The following is a 22,615-nucleotide window of genomic DNA, read 5'->3' as shown; positions in this document are numbered from 1 at the left end:
CTTTTACTTTTATTATATAACTGATGCTCCCCAGAAGTGCTGCCCAAAGTCTTTTATTGAATTTGGTGTCTTCATAATTTCAGCCGGTACGTCTTCCAGGCTGTGTAATTAATCTACGACTGACATTTATTGATTAATCAATTGGACGTGTCTTTATATTCCTTTTGGAAACTCACCGCGCTGCAGTTTTCTCCTTTGGGGCCGTGCCCAGTGCGGTGTTGTGGGATGTGCGGTTTACTTTAACATAAAATAGTCCCTGTCCTTACATTTTAAACTAGACTAATACACAGATCTGCTCTCACACACAAAAGCTGCTACTTTTCATAGACATAGATGTTGGATTCATAACCATTTTTGATGGGGTTATATTGACGTGTCCTAAGACCCCACAATCCATCAGTGCCTTGACCCTGTGACCCCTCACAGCCTGTAAATTGGTTCCTAATTGGTTGCTCTCTTAGAGAAACAGGAAGCAGAGGTGTCTCCGGATGGCAGTGGCTCATTGTGACAGTTCATGAATATTAACACTCGTGTGGTCAGGTCAGGTGACTGTCAGTGTTGCAAAAATATTGCGTCATTTAAAAAATGACTGTCCTTTTCAAACCTGGTAAGCTGCTTTGCTGTCTAGGTGCTCTCTGCATTTGGAACAGGTCTAATGAGTCAATTCAATTACCATTAATGTTTTTCTAAAGGCTTGCCTATTGATATTTGCCACTGGAAGTCGTTCTCAGTGAGAGTTGGCAATTTAAGGCAAAATTATTGCCAGAGATGCAGCAAAGTTTAACAGAATTTGCTGACGATTTCTGTTAGTGGCTTGACGATTAATTTCAGTAGTTTTTGCATTAGTACATGTTGCTAAGGTAACAATGTTTTTCTAAAGGTTTGACTGTTGATATTTGCCACTGGAAGTCGTTCTCAGTGAGAGTTGGCAATTTAAGGCAAAATTATTGCATTATTACACACTATTTCCTATTTAATACTGTAAAGCTCTTTGACACAATCTCTATTGTTAAAAGCGCTATATAAAAAAGGTGATTTGACTTGACTATGGCTTGACGATTGATATTAGTAAGGTTAGCACATGTAGCTAAGCTAACAATGTGATGGTATGATAATCATAAATACAAAGCACATGGATACTGGGTGAAAATATTTAAGTTTTTATGTTTGTTAAAGCTTTCATTCAGTTTACAGTAATCTACAGTAGCTCACTCAGCTAGTCTGCCGTCTTGAATGATTTATTTGGCATAGATTAATTTTCTGGATTTGCCGCATTAGCAAAGTATACAAAGCAGTGCTGCCAAAATTTGACGTCACAGCAAAACAAGTAGCGATAGATCCTTCATCCTGTATCGTGATGTATGTATATACAACTTTAACAGATCATCAAAAAAATGCAGGACTTGGTTCAGTCCATCAGTTGTACATTAGATGGAAGCAGATCTGGAGAAATTCAATATGCAGAGGGAAAACCTGTCATTACACCAGAAATCATCAAATTATGATATTTTGAATTAAGGTCAAAAAATGAAAGAGATGCATGGAAGAATCTTTAGCAATAAGATCAATAGTGCACATTTAGACAAGAGCTGTCTTGATACACAGCTGGACAGAAGCTATTATGTTTTCGTACATACATTAGCATGCTAACAGTGAAATTACAGGAGTTAAGCAGTTAAAAATGTCAGCACTTAAAGTTAACCACCACAGTCATTATGTATGCTCTGAACATTGTGTTTTTTTGGTACTCTTTGTGGGAATTCAAATCTTGAATGAGGCTCCCGCTGTTTCTATGATTTCAGCTTTTTGTTACACTCGCTAAATCACGACGCTGAGATGCTATTTGGCTAATACGGATGCCGTGAATGTTGAGGCATTTATCTGCAGAGATGTGTTCTCTCCAAACCCGTGATGAAAGATAAGTCATGTGTGTTTTCCTGTGGTACTTGCCCCCCTCTATGACACCATATGCCCAAAACCCTCAGAAACACACTTGCTTTGAGCTGCTCCCCAAACACATAGGGACCAAGCCACCCGTAGACCCCATATGGCCAGTTTTCTCTTGCTGCCTGTCCTATCTCTCTCTCTCTCTCTCTCTCGTGTGTGAGCCGGAGGGAAGAGGGTAATCAGGATGTTTCTCCTGCGCCTGTCAATGTAACAGGCCCATGTGTCACAGAGCCACATTACGAACCAGCAGAGGCACACAATAGTAGCACAAAAGAAAATACACACAGTCTTATGGGCCCATCCGCAAACCACATGAGACGTGGCCTTGCATACAAGTTGTGATGTCATGCATGAGCGTTTTAACTCGGGTGAAATAGCATTACCAGTGGAGACAGTTGTCATTTCAGTCAGCTGAACATTCTCTTTAGTAGTTTTATCATTATTTTGCCTTATATGTCATTTCTGTCTTTCTGTAATTTTGGAGCTTTTAGACTATAACATAAATATAACATTTTTAATGCATATACATATAAATTACTATTTATTATTTAAGTGTGTAGTTCGACATTTGTGTATTTTTTTTCTGTTTAAAAGCTATTTTGGATAAAAAATAAAATATTTATAACTACTGCTTCATTTATTAATCTTCTTTCTAAAGGCTATTTGGAATTATTATTATTATTATTTTATGATATTACTGTTTTTTATGTTAAATTGTAAAAAAAAAAAAAAAAAAAGAAAATTGTATTTCTCCTTACTTTTTAGATTTAAATTTTTTTAACATTTATTAATCTTTCTAAAGGCTATTTGGAATTATTATTATTATTATTTATTTTATTTTTTTTGACTGCTCAGGTGTAAGAATGAGAAATAAAAGCCAAATATATCCATATAGATTTGTGATTTTTATTGATTTTTTTATTATTTAAATTATTACTGTTTATTATTTAAGTGTGTTGCATTGCAATGTCTGTATTTTCCATTTTATTCATCTGTTTAAAAACTATTTGAAAAATATTAACTTTATTATTATTATTATTATTATTTAATAATTATTTTATAACATTACTGTTAATTAGTCAATTTTATTACATTAATAATAATTTTTGTATGTCCCTATACTTTTTGTATAAAAATACATTTAAATGTTTTTAAATGTTCTTTCTTTATGCTATTTGGATACATTTTATTTATTTATTTATTTTCCTAGGCATAAGAGTAAAAAAAATTGCACACTGTTTTGTTATATATTATCACACTTAATATTTTTATATGTAGTATAAATGGGTCTTTATACACGAAAATAGCTACAGCAATGTGTAAATGTTATCTCTATGAAAACGCACTGTATATTTACAGCTTTGATGTGTCCAAATGGTCTAGATATGGCTAATTTAGCCTAATATAACTGACTCATAACGTCAAGAGGGAGCTCAAGTGAAGAGTCTCACATTCTGTTCAAATGTGCAAACATCTCCACAAATACTGACAGGAAAGAAAATAATGAACAAATCCACTTTTAGACAGCCAATCACGTGCCATTTTCCAGCAAATCCTAGTAATTCCCAGCATTCTTCAGCTGAATTAGAAGCGTGGAAGCTAATTCATAATTGATGCTTAATTATCAATCTCATTTGGAACAATCGTTACCTATGCATAGGAAATCATTCAGACCCTGAGGCCTGATGAGCCACAGGAAGCACTCAGGCTTTAGAGAAATGCTTGAACTGGAATGTATGTCAGCACACCCAGAATTCCCCACACGCCACAACAGCAGATCACTGGCCTAATGTTGCAGACAGAACAGCTGGCTGATGGGGTGTCATCCATATGCATCCACCCAGAATTTCCCCCTCATTTCCCCAAGACACATCTCACTGCCCTTGAGACGACCCATCAGAGGGACCAGGCAGTATTTCCATGACAACAGCACGATCTGGTGTTTGCTCTCCGAGTGTTGAGGTCACAGTCTTGGCACATGAGACATCGGCCCTTTCTCACACACACACACACACACACACACCCCAACCCTCGGGTGAGCACAGCAAAACAAAATGCCCCCCGTGGCACACAGCTGACTGATCATGTTTGACAGGAGCCAGTGTGTGCACGAGTGTTTTGACGTGGGACTGACTGTATCAAAATGCTAAAGAGCACTCCTTCATTTTTAATAGGTCAAGAGGGTTGCCAATAACAGGAAGTGCAGGGAGGCTTTGAGATGACCTAATTCCTGCTCTGCGGTGAGCTGAGGTCATGCTGCGCTCTTCAGACTTCTGATGCTAATTCTTTAAAGTGGATTGCAGGTGTATGTCCATCCCTATTGAGTAGTACAATAAAAAGTACAATGGCTTTTGGGGAAAGTTACTTTTAAAAGTAATGCGTTACAATATTGTGTTACTCCATAAAAAAGTAACTAATTGCGTTACTTAGTTACTCTTTATGGAAAGTAACGCATTACATTACTTTTGTGTTACTTTTGCACTACTTTTAGTCACCCGGACTGGGTTAACTTATAACAAAAAAAGCGAAAAGTTATATTTTTAGCAACTGTAAAGGCCCTTTCACACCGAAAGTGAAATTAATAAGCCTCCGGTTGAAGGAAATGCCTCTGTATCTGCATTTACTCCCGATTTCTCTCAACATGGGAACAGGAAAGCTGTCAGTGAATAAATGGGAAAACAAAGCAATTTGCGAACTCCAACATTCTCTTGTACATTTAAAGTAATGGTTACTTCACTAGTTACTTGGAAAAAAGTAATCTGATTACACAACTCGCGTTACTTGTAAAACCGTAATCAGATTGGCTGTACAAGTCATTTTAACTTATTATTATTATTATTATTATTATATTAAACTTATAGAAAAAGTACCTTGGAATAAATACATTCAATGTACTGTAGTACCACAGTAATTTTTTATTTCATGTTGACTTTACATAGACACTCTGGCAAAGCAGATGGCAGCTTCAAGACTGTAGACTTCACAGTCAAGAGTCATTGCACCTAAATTTGTCTGCAAAGCACAAGAGGAAAAAAACAAGTGCAGTGAAAAGACAGAACGAGAGAGAAACAGGAGAGAAGGGGGAGGATAGAGAGATTGAGGCCTGATGCCAAGACTGCTGAGATTATACAAAAGGTTTAAAATGTCACACTGTACATTTGTAAACCTCGAGTTAACATTCTTATTTGCATACTCAGGAGATCAATAACACTGACTGAACGAATACAGCTCATGACAAACTGACACAACATGACCTGTTTAATAACTGCTTGTTCATCTGTGAAAATGCTATCGTGAAAGTCTGCTCTGGCTGTTTTAAACCAATAATACGGTATCTTGTTTTTTACAGTTAAAACGTGCCGGGGTTTAAAACGATTGTAGCCCAAGGCTTGAACAAAGCCTGAAAAGGATGTATAGAATCACACATGAGAAAGAAATATGGCTAAACACACAACAAAACTGTCTTAGATCAGAAATAAAATGTTGTTTCATGGGGTCTGACATCACACTGAGCTTACGAATCAGTTCACGATTCAGAGCGCATCATTCCATGCACACTGAATTAATAAAATGTTCCAGATTCACTGGCCATGCAGTCTGAGCACAAACCCAGCACTGCTGGGACAGTGAGCCAGACACTCGAAATATGGAGATAAGAACTGTCTTAACTTCACACTATGTTTATTTACAGTGACTCTTCCTTTAGCCTTCTGAGACTCTTTGGATTCTAGGTTATGAAGTGTATTCTCCCATTAAATGTAGAAAAGCCTATGAATGTAAGATTTAGACTGTTTTGGTTGAACCTACAGGTTTGATATGATGAATAGTTACAGAAAATTCTGCCATGATTCACTCATCCTATTGTCATCAATCTGTAGTCCTAATTGTCTTCCTGAACACAAAGCTTGCTCTTGTCCATATACTCTCCTAAAAAAAAGTACAAAAGCTGTCACTGGGGCAGAACCTCAAAAGGTACAAATATGTACAATTTAGGTACTAATAAGCACCTTTAAGCTATTTATATGCACCATTTGGGGGGTGCAAAGTTATACCTTTTGAAAAGGTACTGCCCCAATGACAGCTTTTGTACCTTTTTTTTTTTCTTTTTTCTGAGAGGGATGAGGGAAAATAGATGGTGACTTGTGCTGTCGTGCACCAAAAAGCACAAAAAGAACCATAAAAGTACCTAAAAAGCAGTCCATACAACTAGTATATTGCTATTGGTATAAAATCTGCCACAGCATTTTGCAGCAGCAAGTTAAATTTGATGTGAATTTGAAAACTGTGGCAGATGGAAATGTTCAATTAAATTTGGAAAACTTGAAAAACAGTCATATGGAATGTTTTTATCGTGCTTAGGGAGCTTATATTTTCCATAAATCACTGACAATTTTCAATTAATGGACAAAAGCAGATAAAAAATTATCTTAAAGTCTTCTTTTGTTTTCTGTGGTTTAAAAGGAAGCTATACGAACAACATGAGTGAATCTTTGAGTAGTAGAGTAAGGCTATGTTTACACAACAACGATGCACTAAAAATGGAAAACGATCCCTGTTCACATGGATCCATGAAAATGACTAAAAATGCTGTATTATGCATGCCAGGCCAGTAGTTGGCGTTGTCTCTTTGTAAAGAAACACTACGCTTGTGCACACATACACTTGCCTATAGACTGAACACCTAATAAACTTTTAGCCTCTTATAATTAAGGTCATCTTACTGTCCAAAAGAGCTGATCTGGGATCAAAAAATATTTAAAGCATGTGTATTTGTATGTTCATGTAAACATGGTTATCAATTTACATCTCTTAAGTATGCACAACATCAGCTTAGTATTGTTGTTAATAGAGTCATATGAGCTCTAGTACCTCCTCTGACCCGCATATGTCCATGTTAAACACCAGAGAGCGTGTGTGGGTGTGTGTTTGAAACAGAGACAGACAGACCGAGAGAGAAAATCTAAGAAACAGAAATCGTTTTAAGATCTAATATGTTGGGATGTAGGCCAGCGATGACGGATATAGGGATTTAGTGGAGATTTGGGTGGTGTAAGACAGCACGGATAGATGAAGGGATAATGCAAAGATGGTTTTCTGGGAGATAAGGGTATGATAGGGGCATTAAGACGGCTTAAGGTGGGATAAAGGGACAGCAGCACCGCATGGGCAGCAGATGGACAACGTCTTAAAATCGGGATCCCTGGGTCAACCGGAGGGAAAGGTCACAGGACTGGGTGTATTTCTCTGTGTCTGTAGATGGACAGAGCACAAACTTCAAACATAAATGGCTCAAAGTAAAAAAAAAAAGTTTGTAATACAAAATGTCACACTAACATTGTACGATTACCCACCCTTGAAGGCTTGAAACATACTCTACACCAATGGTTGTACTCAAGGATAAAGTCTTTATATTGAACATCAAATAGCAACCCAACACAAAATGTCTTTCAAATTAAAAATATAACCATGAATTGCATAAAATCTACATTGTGTACAATTATTTGCTGCAAAAGGCATGAATTTGCTGAATTTGTTTCTTCAAGTCAACAACTGTCATGGCGGAGCAACAGTTTAAGTAAAAGTTAATTTAAGGGATAGTTCACAGAAAAATTAAGATTATGCCATCATTTACTCACACTTTCGAAACCTGTATGACTTAAAGTGTGGTCACATTTACCATTGTTCAGCCAATTTTTGTGGGTCATTTCCCTTATGCAGATTTCACATCAGATTCAGTTGATCATGCGGATTTGCCGTGTTGACCAACAGAAAGTTGCTTGGAAAGTGACTTCTGTGTGGGCTGTTCTTCATATTGTATATATCACAACACTAGGCAATAGACAATTCACTTTTTATTTGTGAAATTTTGCCAAAATTGAAGAAATGTAGGGGTTTTTTGTCCATTCAGTGACCGAATATTCAAACTATGCCTTTAAGTTGTTGTCTAATTTGTAGCTAGCAACCGAAATGGAAATACAGCAGACATTTAAAGGTACCTCTATCGCCCCCTTGAGTACGGAGGTTTGTTTCTACAAGAATATGCATTAAGTATGTACAAATGAACCAATTGCATGCAAGGTGTTGGTTTAGCATTCACATCTACTTTTGGACATTTCTGTAAAGTATGTTTTATGGTCTAAATCATATTCCACATCAGTGTGGCAGGTGATTTTGACACCAGCTGTTCTGTTATCTCTCACAGCATTGGGTCAGTGCTCAGCAGGGCCGACTGGATTAGCTCTACCCCAGAGAGCAGACTCAATGACAAGCGCTGACCTGTGAAGCTTTATCTGCCATATCTGCGGTTCACGTCGGCCTAATGGTTTTTTGCGTCTATGCTTTTCCTTTCACCCAGGGGAGCAGCTGCACTCAATCACACGCAATCTGAGTGACTGCAAAGGCTCTACTGATTGGTGGAAATGGAATTAGGTGGGTGGGGTGTTTTGGTAAAACGGAACGCCGTGATTGGCAGAAGAAGTGAATGGGGGTGCTGAGTGAAATTGGGTGATGAATCATGCTGGATGTTATTCATGACAAGCCATGGGGGGTTGAAGATAAACACCTCTGAATGGGTTGGTGTTTGTGCATGAATTTACCCAGGGATTTTCAGGGAAATATGTCCCACAAGATGCAATAGGATACCAAATGCATAACTCAACTAAAAACTCAAAAAACATAGCAGACAATGATCAGGAACTCATGATGCTGTCATGTCAACCTTGTCTAAAATTTCCAAGCATAATTATTCATAGTTTATTGTAGTACAAATGGAATTATTTAAAAAGTGTATATCATTTCTAGAGAGTAGCATCATAGACCTTCCATAGTAGACGGCATATTTGCACAGTTATGAAAGACACAAGTACAGTTCGCTCAATATCATACTATCTTTAGGTTGTAGGTCAGAGGTATTCAATTAAAGTTTTAGGAGATTCAGTCTCTACATTTCCGTCTTAGCAAATATGGCTTAAATGCCTATTAAATGAAATGAGCAGTGTGCATTATTGTACATTTCCAAGTTGGCAGCAATAGTACTAGTAAAAATATGAAATAATAAATCCTACATAGACAAAGTAGTCTCCAGACTGCTGCTTATAGTGTCCATGGTTAAATGTGAAAATGTGCACAAGATCACCTTGTTATCTTAAGTAGTCTTTTCTAATGGGTTTATTTTCAACAGAAATCATTTATATTAAAATTGTGAACACAAATACAAAAATTTGTTTATGACAATATTAATCTGTGAGAAATGATTTGCGGTCCGTATGGAACTGGTTGGGGTCCAAATTCTACTATTAGGTGACTGTTCTGTTGAAGGTTGTCTGATTTTCAGACCCCATGTTTTCTGGTTTATTTGTCCTCTGGAAAGCATATCTGATTGGATTGACATTCAGGTATCCAACAGCATAACATTTAAACTGGACTAAACTCACTGAGAGATGTCGATTGTATATCCCAAAAAGTTTACCATCGGTGTTTGCTGATGGTGCCCCGTCATGTTCCAGAATGTGTAATTGTTTTTCACAATGCATTGCTCTCTTGCTTTGTAAAATGCTTGAGGTGTGTGTGTGTGGTGTATGAGACACATGAAGGCACCAGGCCGACTCACACAATAGGAGGTTTCCATGACAACCAGAGCTTCAGTGTTGGGGGTGTGTGAGCAGCATAGGTCCTATCACCCCCTTTCCATCTCTCCTTCTATCTCCTCTGGATCTTGAATTTTTTTCTGTCCCTGTGTCTCTGTAGAGGTTACATTGTGTGTGTGTGTGTGTGTGTGTGTGGTTGTGCATGTGGTCAGGTCATTTCCCCCAGCATGCGCTTCATTAGACTGCCAGAAGTGCTTTCTCTGTGGAAGAAAGAGGGCAGAGAGAAAGACATTTTAGCCCTCCAGGAGCAGCTCTAAGTGGGGCAAGGGGACTTGAAACAGCCCAGGTGTCTCTCTGGAGTCTTCAGACATCAGTGTTTGAAAGCAGAACGCAGCTTGATCTCATTCAGTCTCTCTTCGGGCTCTTTAATGAGTGAATCTCTGCAGAAGTGGCAATGCATACTTGCTAAGACTTATACAGAACTTCTGCCTCCTTTCTCATCTCTTCTGATTTCATCTCGTCTCATCTCTTCTTTAAGTTTGTCACAATGGCTTGCTTTATTTTGCTCTCATCTCATCTCACCTCACCTCACATCTCCTCATCTTCTCACCTTTGTTCTTGTCTTGCCAGGTCTTGCCTTTGCTTATATCATTTCTTAATCTCTTCTCATCTCTTCTCTTGTTTTCTGGTCTCATCTCACCATAACTTCCTTTAATTTCTCATCTTGCCAGGATCGTCTTGCTCTTGTCTTGTTTCTTCTTACCTCACCTCTTTTCACTTCTCCTTGTGTAATCTCGAAGTGCTTCATCTTGTCTCACCTCTTCTCATCTTGCCTGGTCTTTTCTCTTCTTTTCTTGGCTTAATTCACCTCTTATTTTCGGATCTTATCTTGCTATGTCTTCTCTTGCTCTTGTCTCCTCTCACTCTTGTCTTCTCTTACCTCACTTTAACTGCTTTTGTTTTCTTCTCATCTCATCTCCTCTACTCATTTTGCCTCATCTCTTCTTCTCTTGTCTCGATTCTCCTCGTTTTTGCATCTTTTCTTGTCTTGCTCTTGTCTCACCTCACTTTGTCTCGTCTTTGCTCATCTCTACTTTTCTTGTCTCATTTCTTCTTTTCTCAATTTACCTCCTTTTCCTATCTTGTCTTGCTCGTCTCATCATACCTCACTTCATCTCATCTCGTCTTTACTCCTCTAGACCTTTCCCATCTCTTTTTGTCTCAGTTCATTTATTTGCATCTTGTATTGCCTTGTTTTGTTTTGCGCTTATTGTCTTCTATTATCTCTTCTTGTCTAAAGTTTTGCATCTTTTCTTGCCTGTTTTTGTTTCGCTTTTGTCTCATCTCACTTCTTTTCGTCCTGTCTTTTCTTGTCACGTCTCATCTTGTCTCTTCTCTCCTTTTCTTATCTCAGTTAACCTCTTTGCATCTCACTTCACTTCATGTCGTCTTGTCTCATCTTATCGTTTCTTGTCTCAACTCATTTAGATTTTGCATAATTTCTTTGCCTTGCTTTGTCGTACCTCTCTTTTTCGTCTTGTCTTTTCTCATCCTGTCTCTTTTCATTTTGTCTCATCTTTTTTCTTGTCTCGATTAACCTCTTCTTTTTGTATTTTGTCTTGGCTTTCTGCTTTTCTTAGCTCATCTTATTTTTTCTCATCTGTCCTCTCAGAAGCACAGTTTGGGCAAAACTTCATATAAACAAGTTAACTCACTCAGAATAAACACTAATAAAGTTGGAGAAGAGAATTAAAAAAAAAATCAAATTGGACAAGGGTCACCCATCTTCTGTGAGAGTCACCTCTCACAAGTCAATATGAAGTACTCGTATCAGCCTAGCCCTGTTATCGCTCACACACTGGGTTTTCCCCATAGTCCAAAATCGAGAATGAATGAGACCAGAATATTGTACCTTGTGGCCATCTTCAAGCAGCAAAAGACAATTACAGACGCCAATATGAGATTACAGAGAGGTCTGGTTAGGCCCAGGTGGTGGATTCGGCCCCTGGAGGCAGAGACAAAAGCAATAACTCCCTACACTTGACCTTGCCTCACTATCTTTATACACTTCACACACATACACACACAACCAGTTAAATGGCAGTGGGATTGCTGAAATCTAGCATCTTTTCCTGTTCCCATGTGTAAAAGACGGTCGAAAAGGGAAAGGAAGCAGATGTTTAATCGGTTTACCTCAGACAGAGAGAGGAAGAGACCATTAGAGTGACCGAGTACTGCAAAATTGATCCCGCATCTCCCATATTCACAGACTTTGAGTCCTGTTAGTGCCCTAAGCTTTGTCCGTTGTCTTTTTATTGACTTCATTACAATGCCGCCTGTGTTTGGATTGGTTTTCCTGTGTCACAGAGGGTCGAGACCTTCGCCTTGAACTGTCACGCTCATAGATGACACATTATTTCTACTGGACACAGAGTGCCATTGTCTAAATGGACACACTTGGGACGATTATTTGGGTGAGACAAGGAAGTCTCATTCTGCAATGTGTATTTGTATGTTTTTATTTGTTTTTAGCAACAGGGTTGGACATTACATAAATTATAAAGAAGAACTATGTGCAGTGAAGCTCTACGTGACTCAAATTACTTTTTAATTTCTCATATGGATTGATATGTCAGTTTGATAAGTGAGGCAATAAACCTTACAATTGTTGTTCAAGAATGTTTTGTTTTTTTCTCAGAGTGATCAATAGTTTGCTGTATCAAATGTTTCTGTTTTCATGAAGTAGGGCAGTGTGACTTATGTGCTGGTTTTGTGTGGGTTTTTTTTTGCAGTTCTCCAAGGAGAAGTACCTGCTGGAGTCGCCCCCGGAGAAGCTCAGGAAGGAGCTGGAGGAGGAGCTCAAACTCAGTAGCAGTGACATGAGGAGCCACGGCTGGTACCATGGCCATATTCCACGAGAGGTGCGTTTGTGGGTCAAGATTCGCTGTGGTACAGTGTTCACTATCTCACACAGCCAGAATGTTGACTAAACGGAATAGGGTCTGGTCTACTTTGCAACCTATTCTGGAAACTGAGGGTAAAATGACAAAGTTCCTTTGGGATTTGGAGGTGGATTTGTCTAATTGATTATACCACAATAATGAACCAGTGTACAAAAATTATGGAAGCTTGTTTCCGCCACTGAGTAAAAATAAAAAAGATAATTGCGACTTTTTATCTCATAGTTTACACCTACAATTCTAACCTTTTTTCTCAGAATTGCATTATATAAAGTCGCAATTGCATGATATAAAGTCAAAATTGCGGGATCTACATTTGTAGTTGTAAGAAAATAGTAAGTCTTTTTTCCTCTGAATTGGACATTATAACTCAAATTTGCAAGTTTATAACTCACAGTTCTGAGAAAAGATTCTGAAATGCGAGAAAAAAAGTCAGATTTGCCAGTTTATATCTCGCAATTCCGACATTATTTGTTGCAACTGCGATTTTATGTCCAGCAGTTCTGACATTATAATTCGCAATTGTGAGTTTATACCATGCAATTCTGAGTCACCATTCTGACTTTATTTCTATCAATTGTGAATTTATAGTTTAAATAATTATTTTCGCAGCGATACTATAGAAGAACCCCAAAAGAACTGACAGGACCTTTCAGCAAACAGTTCTTAAAATAACCATTTTGTTTAGAAGTTTAAAGAACTTTTTGTGGAATGGAAAGGTTCGGCTGATGTCAAAGGTTCTTCATGCCATTAAGAAACGTTATTTTTGAGAGTGTAGTTTGTTTGCTACTGGGAGCTTCAAAAAACTCTAAATAACTTTCAAAGATTTGATGGTAAGTGATTTATTTCATCCTCAAAAGTGCTTGTTGCATCATCCCAGTACCTTTTTATGTTTTAGGTAGACCACTGAAAACTCATATGTCCTTAATCTTGGAAGTTGTGTAAAGCTAGCCAGTCAAATCTGAACTGGTGATTTCAGGCAGTGTTTGTGTGCAATATGCATCACATGTTCAGTGAAAGGATTGTCTGCCAACTATAGCTATGCCTTCCCAAAATCCCAAACTGTTCTCTGAAACAAACAGAGCAATAGCAAGTGCCAGTGTTTCACCCTTCGGGAAACTGCCAACAAATGAGTTCTAGTTATCTCTGCATATTAAGCAGTAATGGATGAATGTATTTTAACTTCAAAAAGATTACACGCCACAACTTTGAGAACAATGGACGTCGAAGAGAAGTCCGCGCCATGATCTACAAACAAGTGTGCAACTGGAGAAGTTGTTCAATAAAAACATTTGTTAGCAGTTTTCGAGTGTTTTCTGTGTGTGTTTTATATATTGTATTGTATATTTGCTTGTTTTTGTGCATGTTTTTTGGGGTTTTTATGTCGGTGTGTGAGAGAGTGTGTTTGTGTCCTTTTTGCACCATAGAGCTGTCAAACTACAGCCCACACTGTCTCTACTATGAGAGCAGCCATCTGGGCATTAGCATAATGTATTCTTGCTCAAGCTGGAGTAAAGAGAAACTCCAGCCCTCTCTATTAAAATATATAGCTAGTCGCCATGGCGATACGCCCCCATGCTGCACTTCTGACCTCACCAAATGTACTGTTGCGCCATCTGCTGGAACAGAGGCATGTAGCACAAAGCATCACATCTGTGGCATTTGATTAAGTATCTTTTAAAACTTGTGTCAAATACACAAGGTATTCTACTGATTCACAGTGATGTAAAAATGTTAATGCAAATGTCACAGAATGTCATTTGAATTAATTTACTTGAATTTAAATTGTGTTTATTTAAAATAAAATTGACACTTTTCCACTGGGAAAAAAAAAGTAATGAGCTGGGGGTGCTCATGTGGGAAATATGGGTTTGAGTCCAGCTTGCAACATTTCCTTTAATAATCCCTTTTCTTTTGTGTCAACGCAGGCTTCAGAAACTTTGGTTCTGCGTAGCGGTGACTTCCTCGTACGGGACTCCCTGTCGACCGTGGGTGACTATGTCCTCACGTGTCGCTGGCAGCAGGAAGTGATCCACTGTCGGATCAGTAAAGTCCTGGTCAAAAGCGGGCAAACCAAAATCCAGTACATGCTGGAGCATGAGAGCTTCGACTCTGTCCCCACGCTGGTCAGGCACCACGCTGGCACGGGTCGACCCGTGTGCCCGCGCACCGGAGCCCAGCTGCTGTGTCCGGTCAACCGCACGCTTCCGCTGAGGTACCTGGAGGCGACGTTTGCTTTGGCCGGTGGGAGACCGGGATCTGCACATTCACCATCGACCCAGAGGGGGGCGCACATCAAGAGACGAAGCGTTACTATGACGGATGGACTGACGACAGAGAAGATCATTCCTCACAGGTAAACCTTCATCATTATCATCATCATCTTACATAATAATGTAGCAAACTCATAGTGCCTTTTTTGTTTTGTGACCACATTCATGTAGTGTTTTTAGTGACCACATGGAGCGATTTTTGTGCCAATATTCATCAAACAAATCCAGAGTTTTGCAAATAAACACAATCTGCTTTGCAAAGAAAAACTCGACTTGCAAACAAACGCAAAGTGATTTGCAAATACAAAACTCTATTTGAGAGAAAATGCAGAGGTATGGACAAATATATGTATTGTGTGTTGCAACTGTGAGACTCATTTGCCATTTTATGAGGAAACTTGGCTTGATTTTCTCACAAATGCGTGCGGGCTGATTTTCTCACAAATGCGTGCGGGCAGATTTTCTCACACGTGCAATTGAGCAACTTTCTTTTCCAAAAACAGCAGATGGCGCTGTCGGTCAATTTCCACTAGTCTCCCGAGACCCGAAACACCTTTTTACCTTTTCAGACCAGTATGAGTGGGGAATAGGTGAGTTTCTGTCTTACTATCTCTATAATTAACCATTTAGATGTTTTCAAAAAGTGACCCGTGTCAGTGAAATTCACAACAAGTGCTGTAAAACTGTTAACATGATTGATTAGTTCAAAAATCAGGAGTGACGTTGCTAAACATTTAACTAGACAGTCTTTCCCTATAAAAACTGATCCATTCTCCGTACCATTATTTAGTACAATATCTTAAACTTTTTTTTAAATGATGTAACTGTGCTATCATTTGTCTAAAATAATTACATATTTTTTAGCTAAGCAAAATGATGAATATTTCTCTTCTGGTGTCACTCTTGTCCTGTGAATTGGGGAGAAGGAACAAGTTCATGCTGATGTAATACTAAATTCAGCATTTTAATAAACAGTGGTTTAATAAACAGCGTGCTACACGGGTGAAGACACACTCTGGACAGCGAGGACTCTTCTAGGAGTGACTCAGATGATGAACGTTTGCATTTTAAAGAGCCACTAATTCCTGGCGGTAGCCTTCATGAGTTAAAATGTTGCTCGGCCTTATATAAAAAGCTACATAATTTTAGTTGGATTTTTCCAAACAGGCTATTGTCAGACTAAAATCTGCTGGTATATTGGTTGAAATATGAAATATCTCCTTACATGCCACTTTTAGTTTTACATGTTGTACAAGGCATGCATATTACTATACTATATATAAACATAAATATGATAATAAACTATGATATCCCTTATGAAAATTAAAGTTGGTTTTACTATAGTAAAAGTGTGGTGGTAATGTTTTTTTGCAGGTTACCATTTCAATATAGGCAGCTTTACTACAAATACCATGGTATTTATTTAGTAAAACCATGGTTAATTTTCGTACGGGATATTAATGTTTAGATTATATTTTGGTACATTTACATAGCTGAATCACAATAAAGCTCACCTGAACTTTAACTAGTTTATTAAATGATTATAGTAGCCTATTTGTATAATTAGTTTAGCCTACTCCTTTCAGTACGCTATCTATGTGTAGTTTTATACTTGTTTAAACTTTTACTGCAGAGGTAGCCTACAACATTTCTCTCCACTGGAGGCTATGTCTATAGCAAAAAGACAATAAATCTTACTTGACCTTGTAAATTAAAGTAAATTAACTAATGATCACAACAAACAAGGACAGGAACAGGAACTCCAAATAAGGGCACGAGAGGAGGGGAAACACAAGATGTAGAGACAAAGTCTGACAGACCTAATGTAAAAAATAAAATTCAAAATGCTTTCATTTTTGGTACACAATATTGTCGCTATCCACTACACATTTGCATTTTAGTATTACAATATATTGTGACACGATATATTGTTATACCCCTGCATTGTTTTGAATGTTATATATTCTATATCCCGCGATCCAACAGAGGATAAGAGGTACGGAGAATGGATCAGTTTTTATAGGGAAAGACTGTCTAGTTAAATGTTTAGCCACGTCACTCCTGATTTTTGAACTAATCAATCATGTTAACAGTTTTACAGCACTTGTTGTGAATTTCACTGACACAGGTCACTTTTTGAAAACATCTAAATGGTTAATTATAGAGATAGTAAGACAGAAACTCACCTATTCCCCACTCATACTGGTCTGAGAAGGTAAAAAGGTGTTTCAGGTCTCGGGAGACTAGCGGAAATTGACCGACAGTGCCATCTGCTGTTTTTGGAAAAGAAAGTTGCTCAATTGCACGTGTGAGAAAATCTGCCTGCACGCATTTGTGAGAAAATCAATCCAAGTTTCCTCATAAAAAGGCAAATGAGTCTCACAGTTGCAACACACAATACATATATTTGTCCATACCTCTGCATTTTCTCTCAAATAGAGTTTTGTATTTGCAAATCACTTTGCGTTTGTTTGCAAGTCGAGTTTTTCTTTGCAAAGCAGATTGTGTTTATTTGCAAAACTCTGGATTTGTTTGATGAATATTGGCACAAAATACGCTCCATATCGACCACCAGTAATTAAATTGGTTCAGTGTCTCAAAATAAAACATTTTTGTTTTGTTTTGTAACCATATTCATTTAGTATTTTTAGTGACTACCAGGATTTAAATTGGTTCAGAGTTTCAAAATAAGATATTAAAATGTTTTGTTTTGTTTTGTTCTGTTACCATATTCATGTAGTGTTTTTAGTGAACATCTGGGGTTAAATTGGTTCAGAGTCTCAAAATAACTTTTTTTTTTCGTGACCATTAATTTAGTGTTTTAAGTGATCATCAGGAGTTAAATTGTTTTAGTGAGTTAAATAGGTTCAGAGTCTCAAAATAACATTATTTTGTTTGTTTTTTGTTTTGTTTTTATTTCCTAACCATATTCATTTTGTTTTTTTCCGCCCCTGGTCAAGATTGTTTCTTTGATTATCATATTCATTTAGTGTTTTAGTGACCACCAGAAGTTAAATTGGTTCAGAGACACTTTCAATAATTTTTTTTTTCTTTTTTTTTTCATATTCAAGTATCCATAAATTGGTTGAGAGTCTCAAAAGAACATTATTTTTTGTTCTGAATATGTTTTGAATATGTATCCTAATCTTGAACATGTTCAGATGTCTCAAGTCTGAGTTCAGGCTTATTAATAAGTCATCTACACATGTGCCAAAGATGCAGGAGTGATGTGCTCATGTAGGATGTCTTGTATTATCAGTGCGACCCAGTCTACAGAGCCAGATGAGCCTCAGACAGTCGAGCCAGAGGTGAAACCAGCGGAGGGCAGCAGCTGGTGTGTGTGTGTGTGTTTATGTGTGTGTTTGTTCACAGCTGGCACAGACCCCCTCCCACTCACTTCTGTTTTCCAAACAGATTTGGCCACATGGAAACCCTTCACCTGCTTCTGTGCATGTCGTCTCTAGCAGCACAATAGCACTAAATGTGTTCTTCACAAAGCTTGTAGCTGTGGCTTATAAATTGTTCACCAAAATTAGAAGCTGAAAATGCTGATTGTTTTGACATGTAAAATGTGTTTTGACATAAAGAATGAAGGATTTAATAGCATGTTTGTCCTTTCCAGCCCTTCTACAGTGCACCATAAGGATGCCATGAGGAACTGTGCCATGAGCATGGATCAGATCCAAGAGTACCGCTGCCCGCTGTCCCCTGTGGGGGAAACACCTCTGTCACCTGCATACAGCTCCAGTGAGTCCACACACACTCTCATGCATATGTCTGAAAATTTAAACCCACTGATAGCACCTTTTAAGTGTTAGCTCATCCATAATGTAAAGGATAATATACATCCAGATGGTTGTTATCAGCAGGGTGATCAGGACCTCGATGCGAGAATTGCTGATTTGATTTGAGATATGTTATTAGCTCATTAAACGCGAAGCTTCCACAAAGAAAAAACATTCTTGGCAAGCTTTAAGCCAATATGAGCAAACAAATTCAAACAAGACTGACATTTAAGGGACTTAATACACACATTACACAGATGTTCGCAGGCAGTGGAATGGGAAAAAATGCAAGGCATTTAAAAAAAAAAGTAGATCTTACTTCAACTTTAGCCCCATGTTTTTAGAACGTTGTGTACTTCGCAAGACGCTGCAAAAGACACAAACACAACGGTCAAACACGTCAATCTAGAATATGTTTACATGCAAAGTAGCGCAGTGGAATAGAAAAAACGCATTCTATGTGAATAGCCCCTTCCATTGAACAAAACAATCATTCTGCCAATGAGACGAACACTACAACAATATAAACATAGGCCTACTATTGCGTGTCATTCACACAAAAATAATGAAAAGAAGTTAAAACTTTTGAAAAACAAGTCTCTAAACCTTGCATTTCACTGCCCCGCCTCTTATGTTTTTGACCGCAAAATACAAAACGAAACAGTAAAATGCAAGGTCTATAGACAGTTTTATAAAAGTTGAACTTTTAACTTGAGTGCTGCATTTATGTCGACACATGTCGTGTCATGTGCGAGATTCAAGAAATATGGTCAAACATGTCCATCTAGTGCATGTACATAGAAAAACATGCACTGTGTGAACGGTCTTTGCGTTCCACTTTTACAGCATCTGACGTTCTAAAAATTCCGAGCTCAATTTGAATAAAGTTCCATTTTTAAAAAACGCATTAATAGACCTTTTTCATTTCACTACCCAGCGCCTGACATTTTTAACCTCAAAAATGCATTCTGGTTCAACGTGTAGCGTCGTTGTGCTTCAGGTGTCCCGAGTTCGAATCCCGGCTTGCGGACCTTTCCCGATCCCATCCCCCTCTCTCTCACCCACTTCGCTTCCTGTCCTTTCTAAATAAAAGGAATAAAATTCCAAAAATAAATCTTTAAAAAAATGCATTCAGTATGAACACCTCTTAATACTGAAGTCCTCCAGTTTCATTTTAAATGCAGTCAATTACTGAGGGCCACAATGACACTAGCTGTGTTTGAATGAAACAGAGAGAGCATGCCTGTGGTGTGATGTGAAAGACATATAAGAAGAGCCAGAATCAGGTTGAGCGGTCATTATACAGCGTTGCTATTCACAGCGGTTGCAAATGAACTTGGAATGTCGCAACCAACCAATCAGAATCAAGCATTTCAGAGAGCTGTGTAGTAAAATCTGTTATTTTGTTTGTTTCTCCAGTCTCCCGCCACAGACATGGCTCAGGAGGGCGTGTCCTCGCTGTGATCCCGCCTTCTCCAGTGATGCGGCGCTCCAGCGATCCCCATCTCTCGCCATCCTCCTCCAATAACAACCTTCCCTGCTCAGACGCACCCCCCAGCACCCACTCCACGCCTGCCCACGGATACCCGTCCGAGAGTTCAGAGCAGGGCGGCAGTTACTGTGAGCTGAGACCTGCTCAAGCCCCCATTCCTCCCTGCAAGAGCTACGTAGAGAGGCTGAGGGTGGAGGAGGGCCAAAGCCCGGGCTCTGGAGCCCCAGACGGGATGGAGGGATTCATTCTCCCCCTGGTAGAGACCAGCTCCTCCTTCAAGCCTGGGAAACACCAGTCCACTCTTCTGCCAGCCGAGAATAAACCTCTGGAGATGAGTACCTTGAAGAGGGTAAAGGAGCTGCTGGCGGAGGTGGATCCTAAATCAGCCGCCAAGCACATCACCAAGGCAGACTGCACGGTAAAAAATGCAAATAAATATGGAAGAAACTGTCACTCAGTGGCTATATTACTATTTCCCTATATACATTACCAAATTTTATTAGCAGTGGTTCAATCAATGCACTCACCGCGTTAATCAGGTGACAAGAACAATACATCTGTAACCATAAAATAAACATTTTGCACTCCAAAAAATATTTGTTGAATTTTGGCAGGAAATAAAACATTATAACACATGTTCTGGCTATTGGCCATCTTCAGTGTGTTGATTCACGGCTTCTCAGGAATTATATACAAAGCAAAGAATATAGTTAAGTGTTCACAATAAAACAATTCAGTCAATGAACCTTTTTCAGGGTTATGTAAGAGTGAAGAAGGTCAATTGACTGAATAAAATTTTAATGATGCAAGTTTGGGTCATGTCAGGATTTATATATATATATATATATATATATGTATATTTGTATTGGAATTTTATTCAATGCACATACAGATTATTTGACGTGAGGCATAGTTTTTAACATTTAATGTAAACGTTTATTTTTATTTATTTATTTATTTTTATATTATTTAGTTTCTATGAGTTAATAGTTTCTTGTTGAAAAATTTTTTAATAAATTTTCTAGACACATTTTTAGTTGTTTTGTGTCAAATGTATAACTAGGTCAAAAACACAACCATTGTGTTTTTCATATTTTTACACATATATTAGCCCAGATTCAGTTTTTAATATATATATATATATATATATATATATATAGACTTTGTTGGGTTTAGCTAGATAGCTTTAGATAGATTTTAGTTTGGTGCATATCTATAATTAATGGGAAAAAAACATACTACATTACATTTAATTATATAAAATTATAATATATTTTATATTTATAATAAAATCTAATAATTCAGTGAGAGCTATACAGTATATATATATATCATTTTTTTTTTTTTTTTCTCCAGGTCTGGTCTTTGTTTTGGGCCAGATTTTGATTTCAGTTTAAAGCCCATATATCATATCATATCATATCATATCATATCATATCATATCATATCATATCATATCATATCATATCATATCATATCATATCATATCATATCATATCACATCATATCATATCATATCATGACTAACCCCGTTGTTCCAAACGTTTCTGACTTTATTTCTTCTGTTGAACACAAAAGAAGATATTTTGAAGAATGTGGGAATCCAAACAGTCAACGGTAGCCATTTACTTCAGTAGTATTAAAAAAAAAACTATTGAAGTCAGTGTCTACCGTCAACCTTTTTTAAAATATCTTCTTTTGTGCGCAACAAAGACATAAACTCGTACATGTTTGGAACAACTTGGAACAACAATTTTTGACAATTCATTTTTGGGCGATCTCTTTAACTACACAACTTACCAGTTTACTTTTTGATATCTGACTGATATCACAAATCATTGTTTATCAAATAAATTATTCTTACATGAATTGTTGGAGGACCCAGGACAACATTACCATTTCCCAAACACATATACATCACCAAACACTCCCAAAATGATCAGTAAAACCACAGCAGACAGACAGAAGGACATTTGATTGGTTCTCCGGCTCTTGATTCTGTTTTCTTATCCGTGAGAGCAGATGACATTACGTAAGACACATGTGAAGCTGACTGATAAAGTCTGGACGGCACCCCAAACCTTTCATCTGCCCTCGCTCTCAGTGCTGTCTTCCATTAACATCTAAACCTTCAGGGTTAATAAACTCTTTCCACACTGCTGTTTACCACATTCATCATGTGACGAGTTCAAGGCTAATTAAATGTCTTCTGCTCTGACTGTGAATATATTAGGATGGAAATACAGGGGTGGGGTTGAATATATTGCTCTTGTAACTGTGTGGCCATCTGCAGGTTGCTAGGATACTGGGCGTTACCACGGAGATGCAGAGGATGATGGGAGTGAGCTCGGGGCTGGAGCTGCTGACTCTTCCGCATGGACAGCAGCTGAGGCTGGATCTGCTGGAGAGGTGAGGAAACACTTACACTCGTACACAGATAACAACATCAGGACACACCACAGAATCAACAGCCAATGATGTTTAATTCTGTCGACCAGTAATTAACTCTATTTCAACCAGCAGATTGGCATTTTTAGGTGAACATCAACATATTATAATGATTTCTGAAGGA

The 22,615-nt window shown here is 38.0% G+C and overlaps 1 protein-coding gene across 2 annotated transcripts in view; it reads left to right on the top strand.

Moving 5' to 3' along the window:
* Window positions 1-22,615, top strand: part of sh2d3ca (SH2 domain containing 3Ca) — a 53,760-nt gene that overhangs the window by 25,315 nt on the left and 5,830 nt on the right. The window contains exons 4-9 of one of the 2 annotated variants that reach the window (XM_058788637.1): window positions 12,326-12,454; window positions 14,422-14,849; window positions 18,026-18,100; window positions 18,389-18,513; window positions 19,971-20,461; window positions 22,337-22,452. In XM_058788637.1, coding sequence (XP_058644620.1) covers window positions 12,326-12,454; window positions 14,422-14,849; window positions 18,026-18,100; window positions 18,389-18,513; window positions 19,971-20,461; window positions 22,337-22,452 — 1,364 coding nt within the window. The remainder of the gene's footprint in view (window positions 1-12,325; window positions 12,455-14,421; window positions 14,850-18,025; window positions 18,101-18,388; window positions 18,514-19,970; window positions 20,462-22,336; window positions 22,453-22,615) is intronic. The other variant, XM_058788638.1, reaches the window with a different exon arrangement.

Source organism: Onychostoma macrolepis, chromosome 10 (assembly GCF_012432095.1).
Source record: "Onychostoma macrolepis isolate SWU-2019 chromosome 10, ASM1243209v1, whole genome shotgun sequence".
NCBI lineage: Eukaryota > Metazoa > Chordata > Actinopteri > Cypriniformes > Cyprinidae > Onychostoma > Onychostoma macrolepis.
The sequence above is the reverse complement of the archived record's forward strand: the minus strand, read 5'-3'. Positions and strand labels throughout refer to the sequence as shown.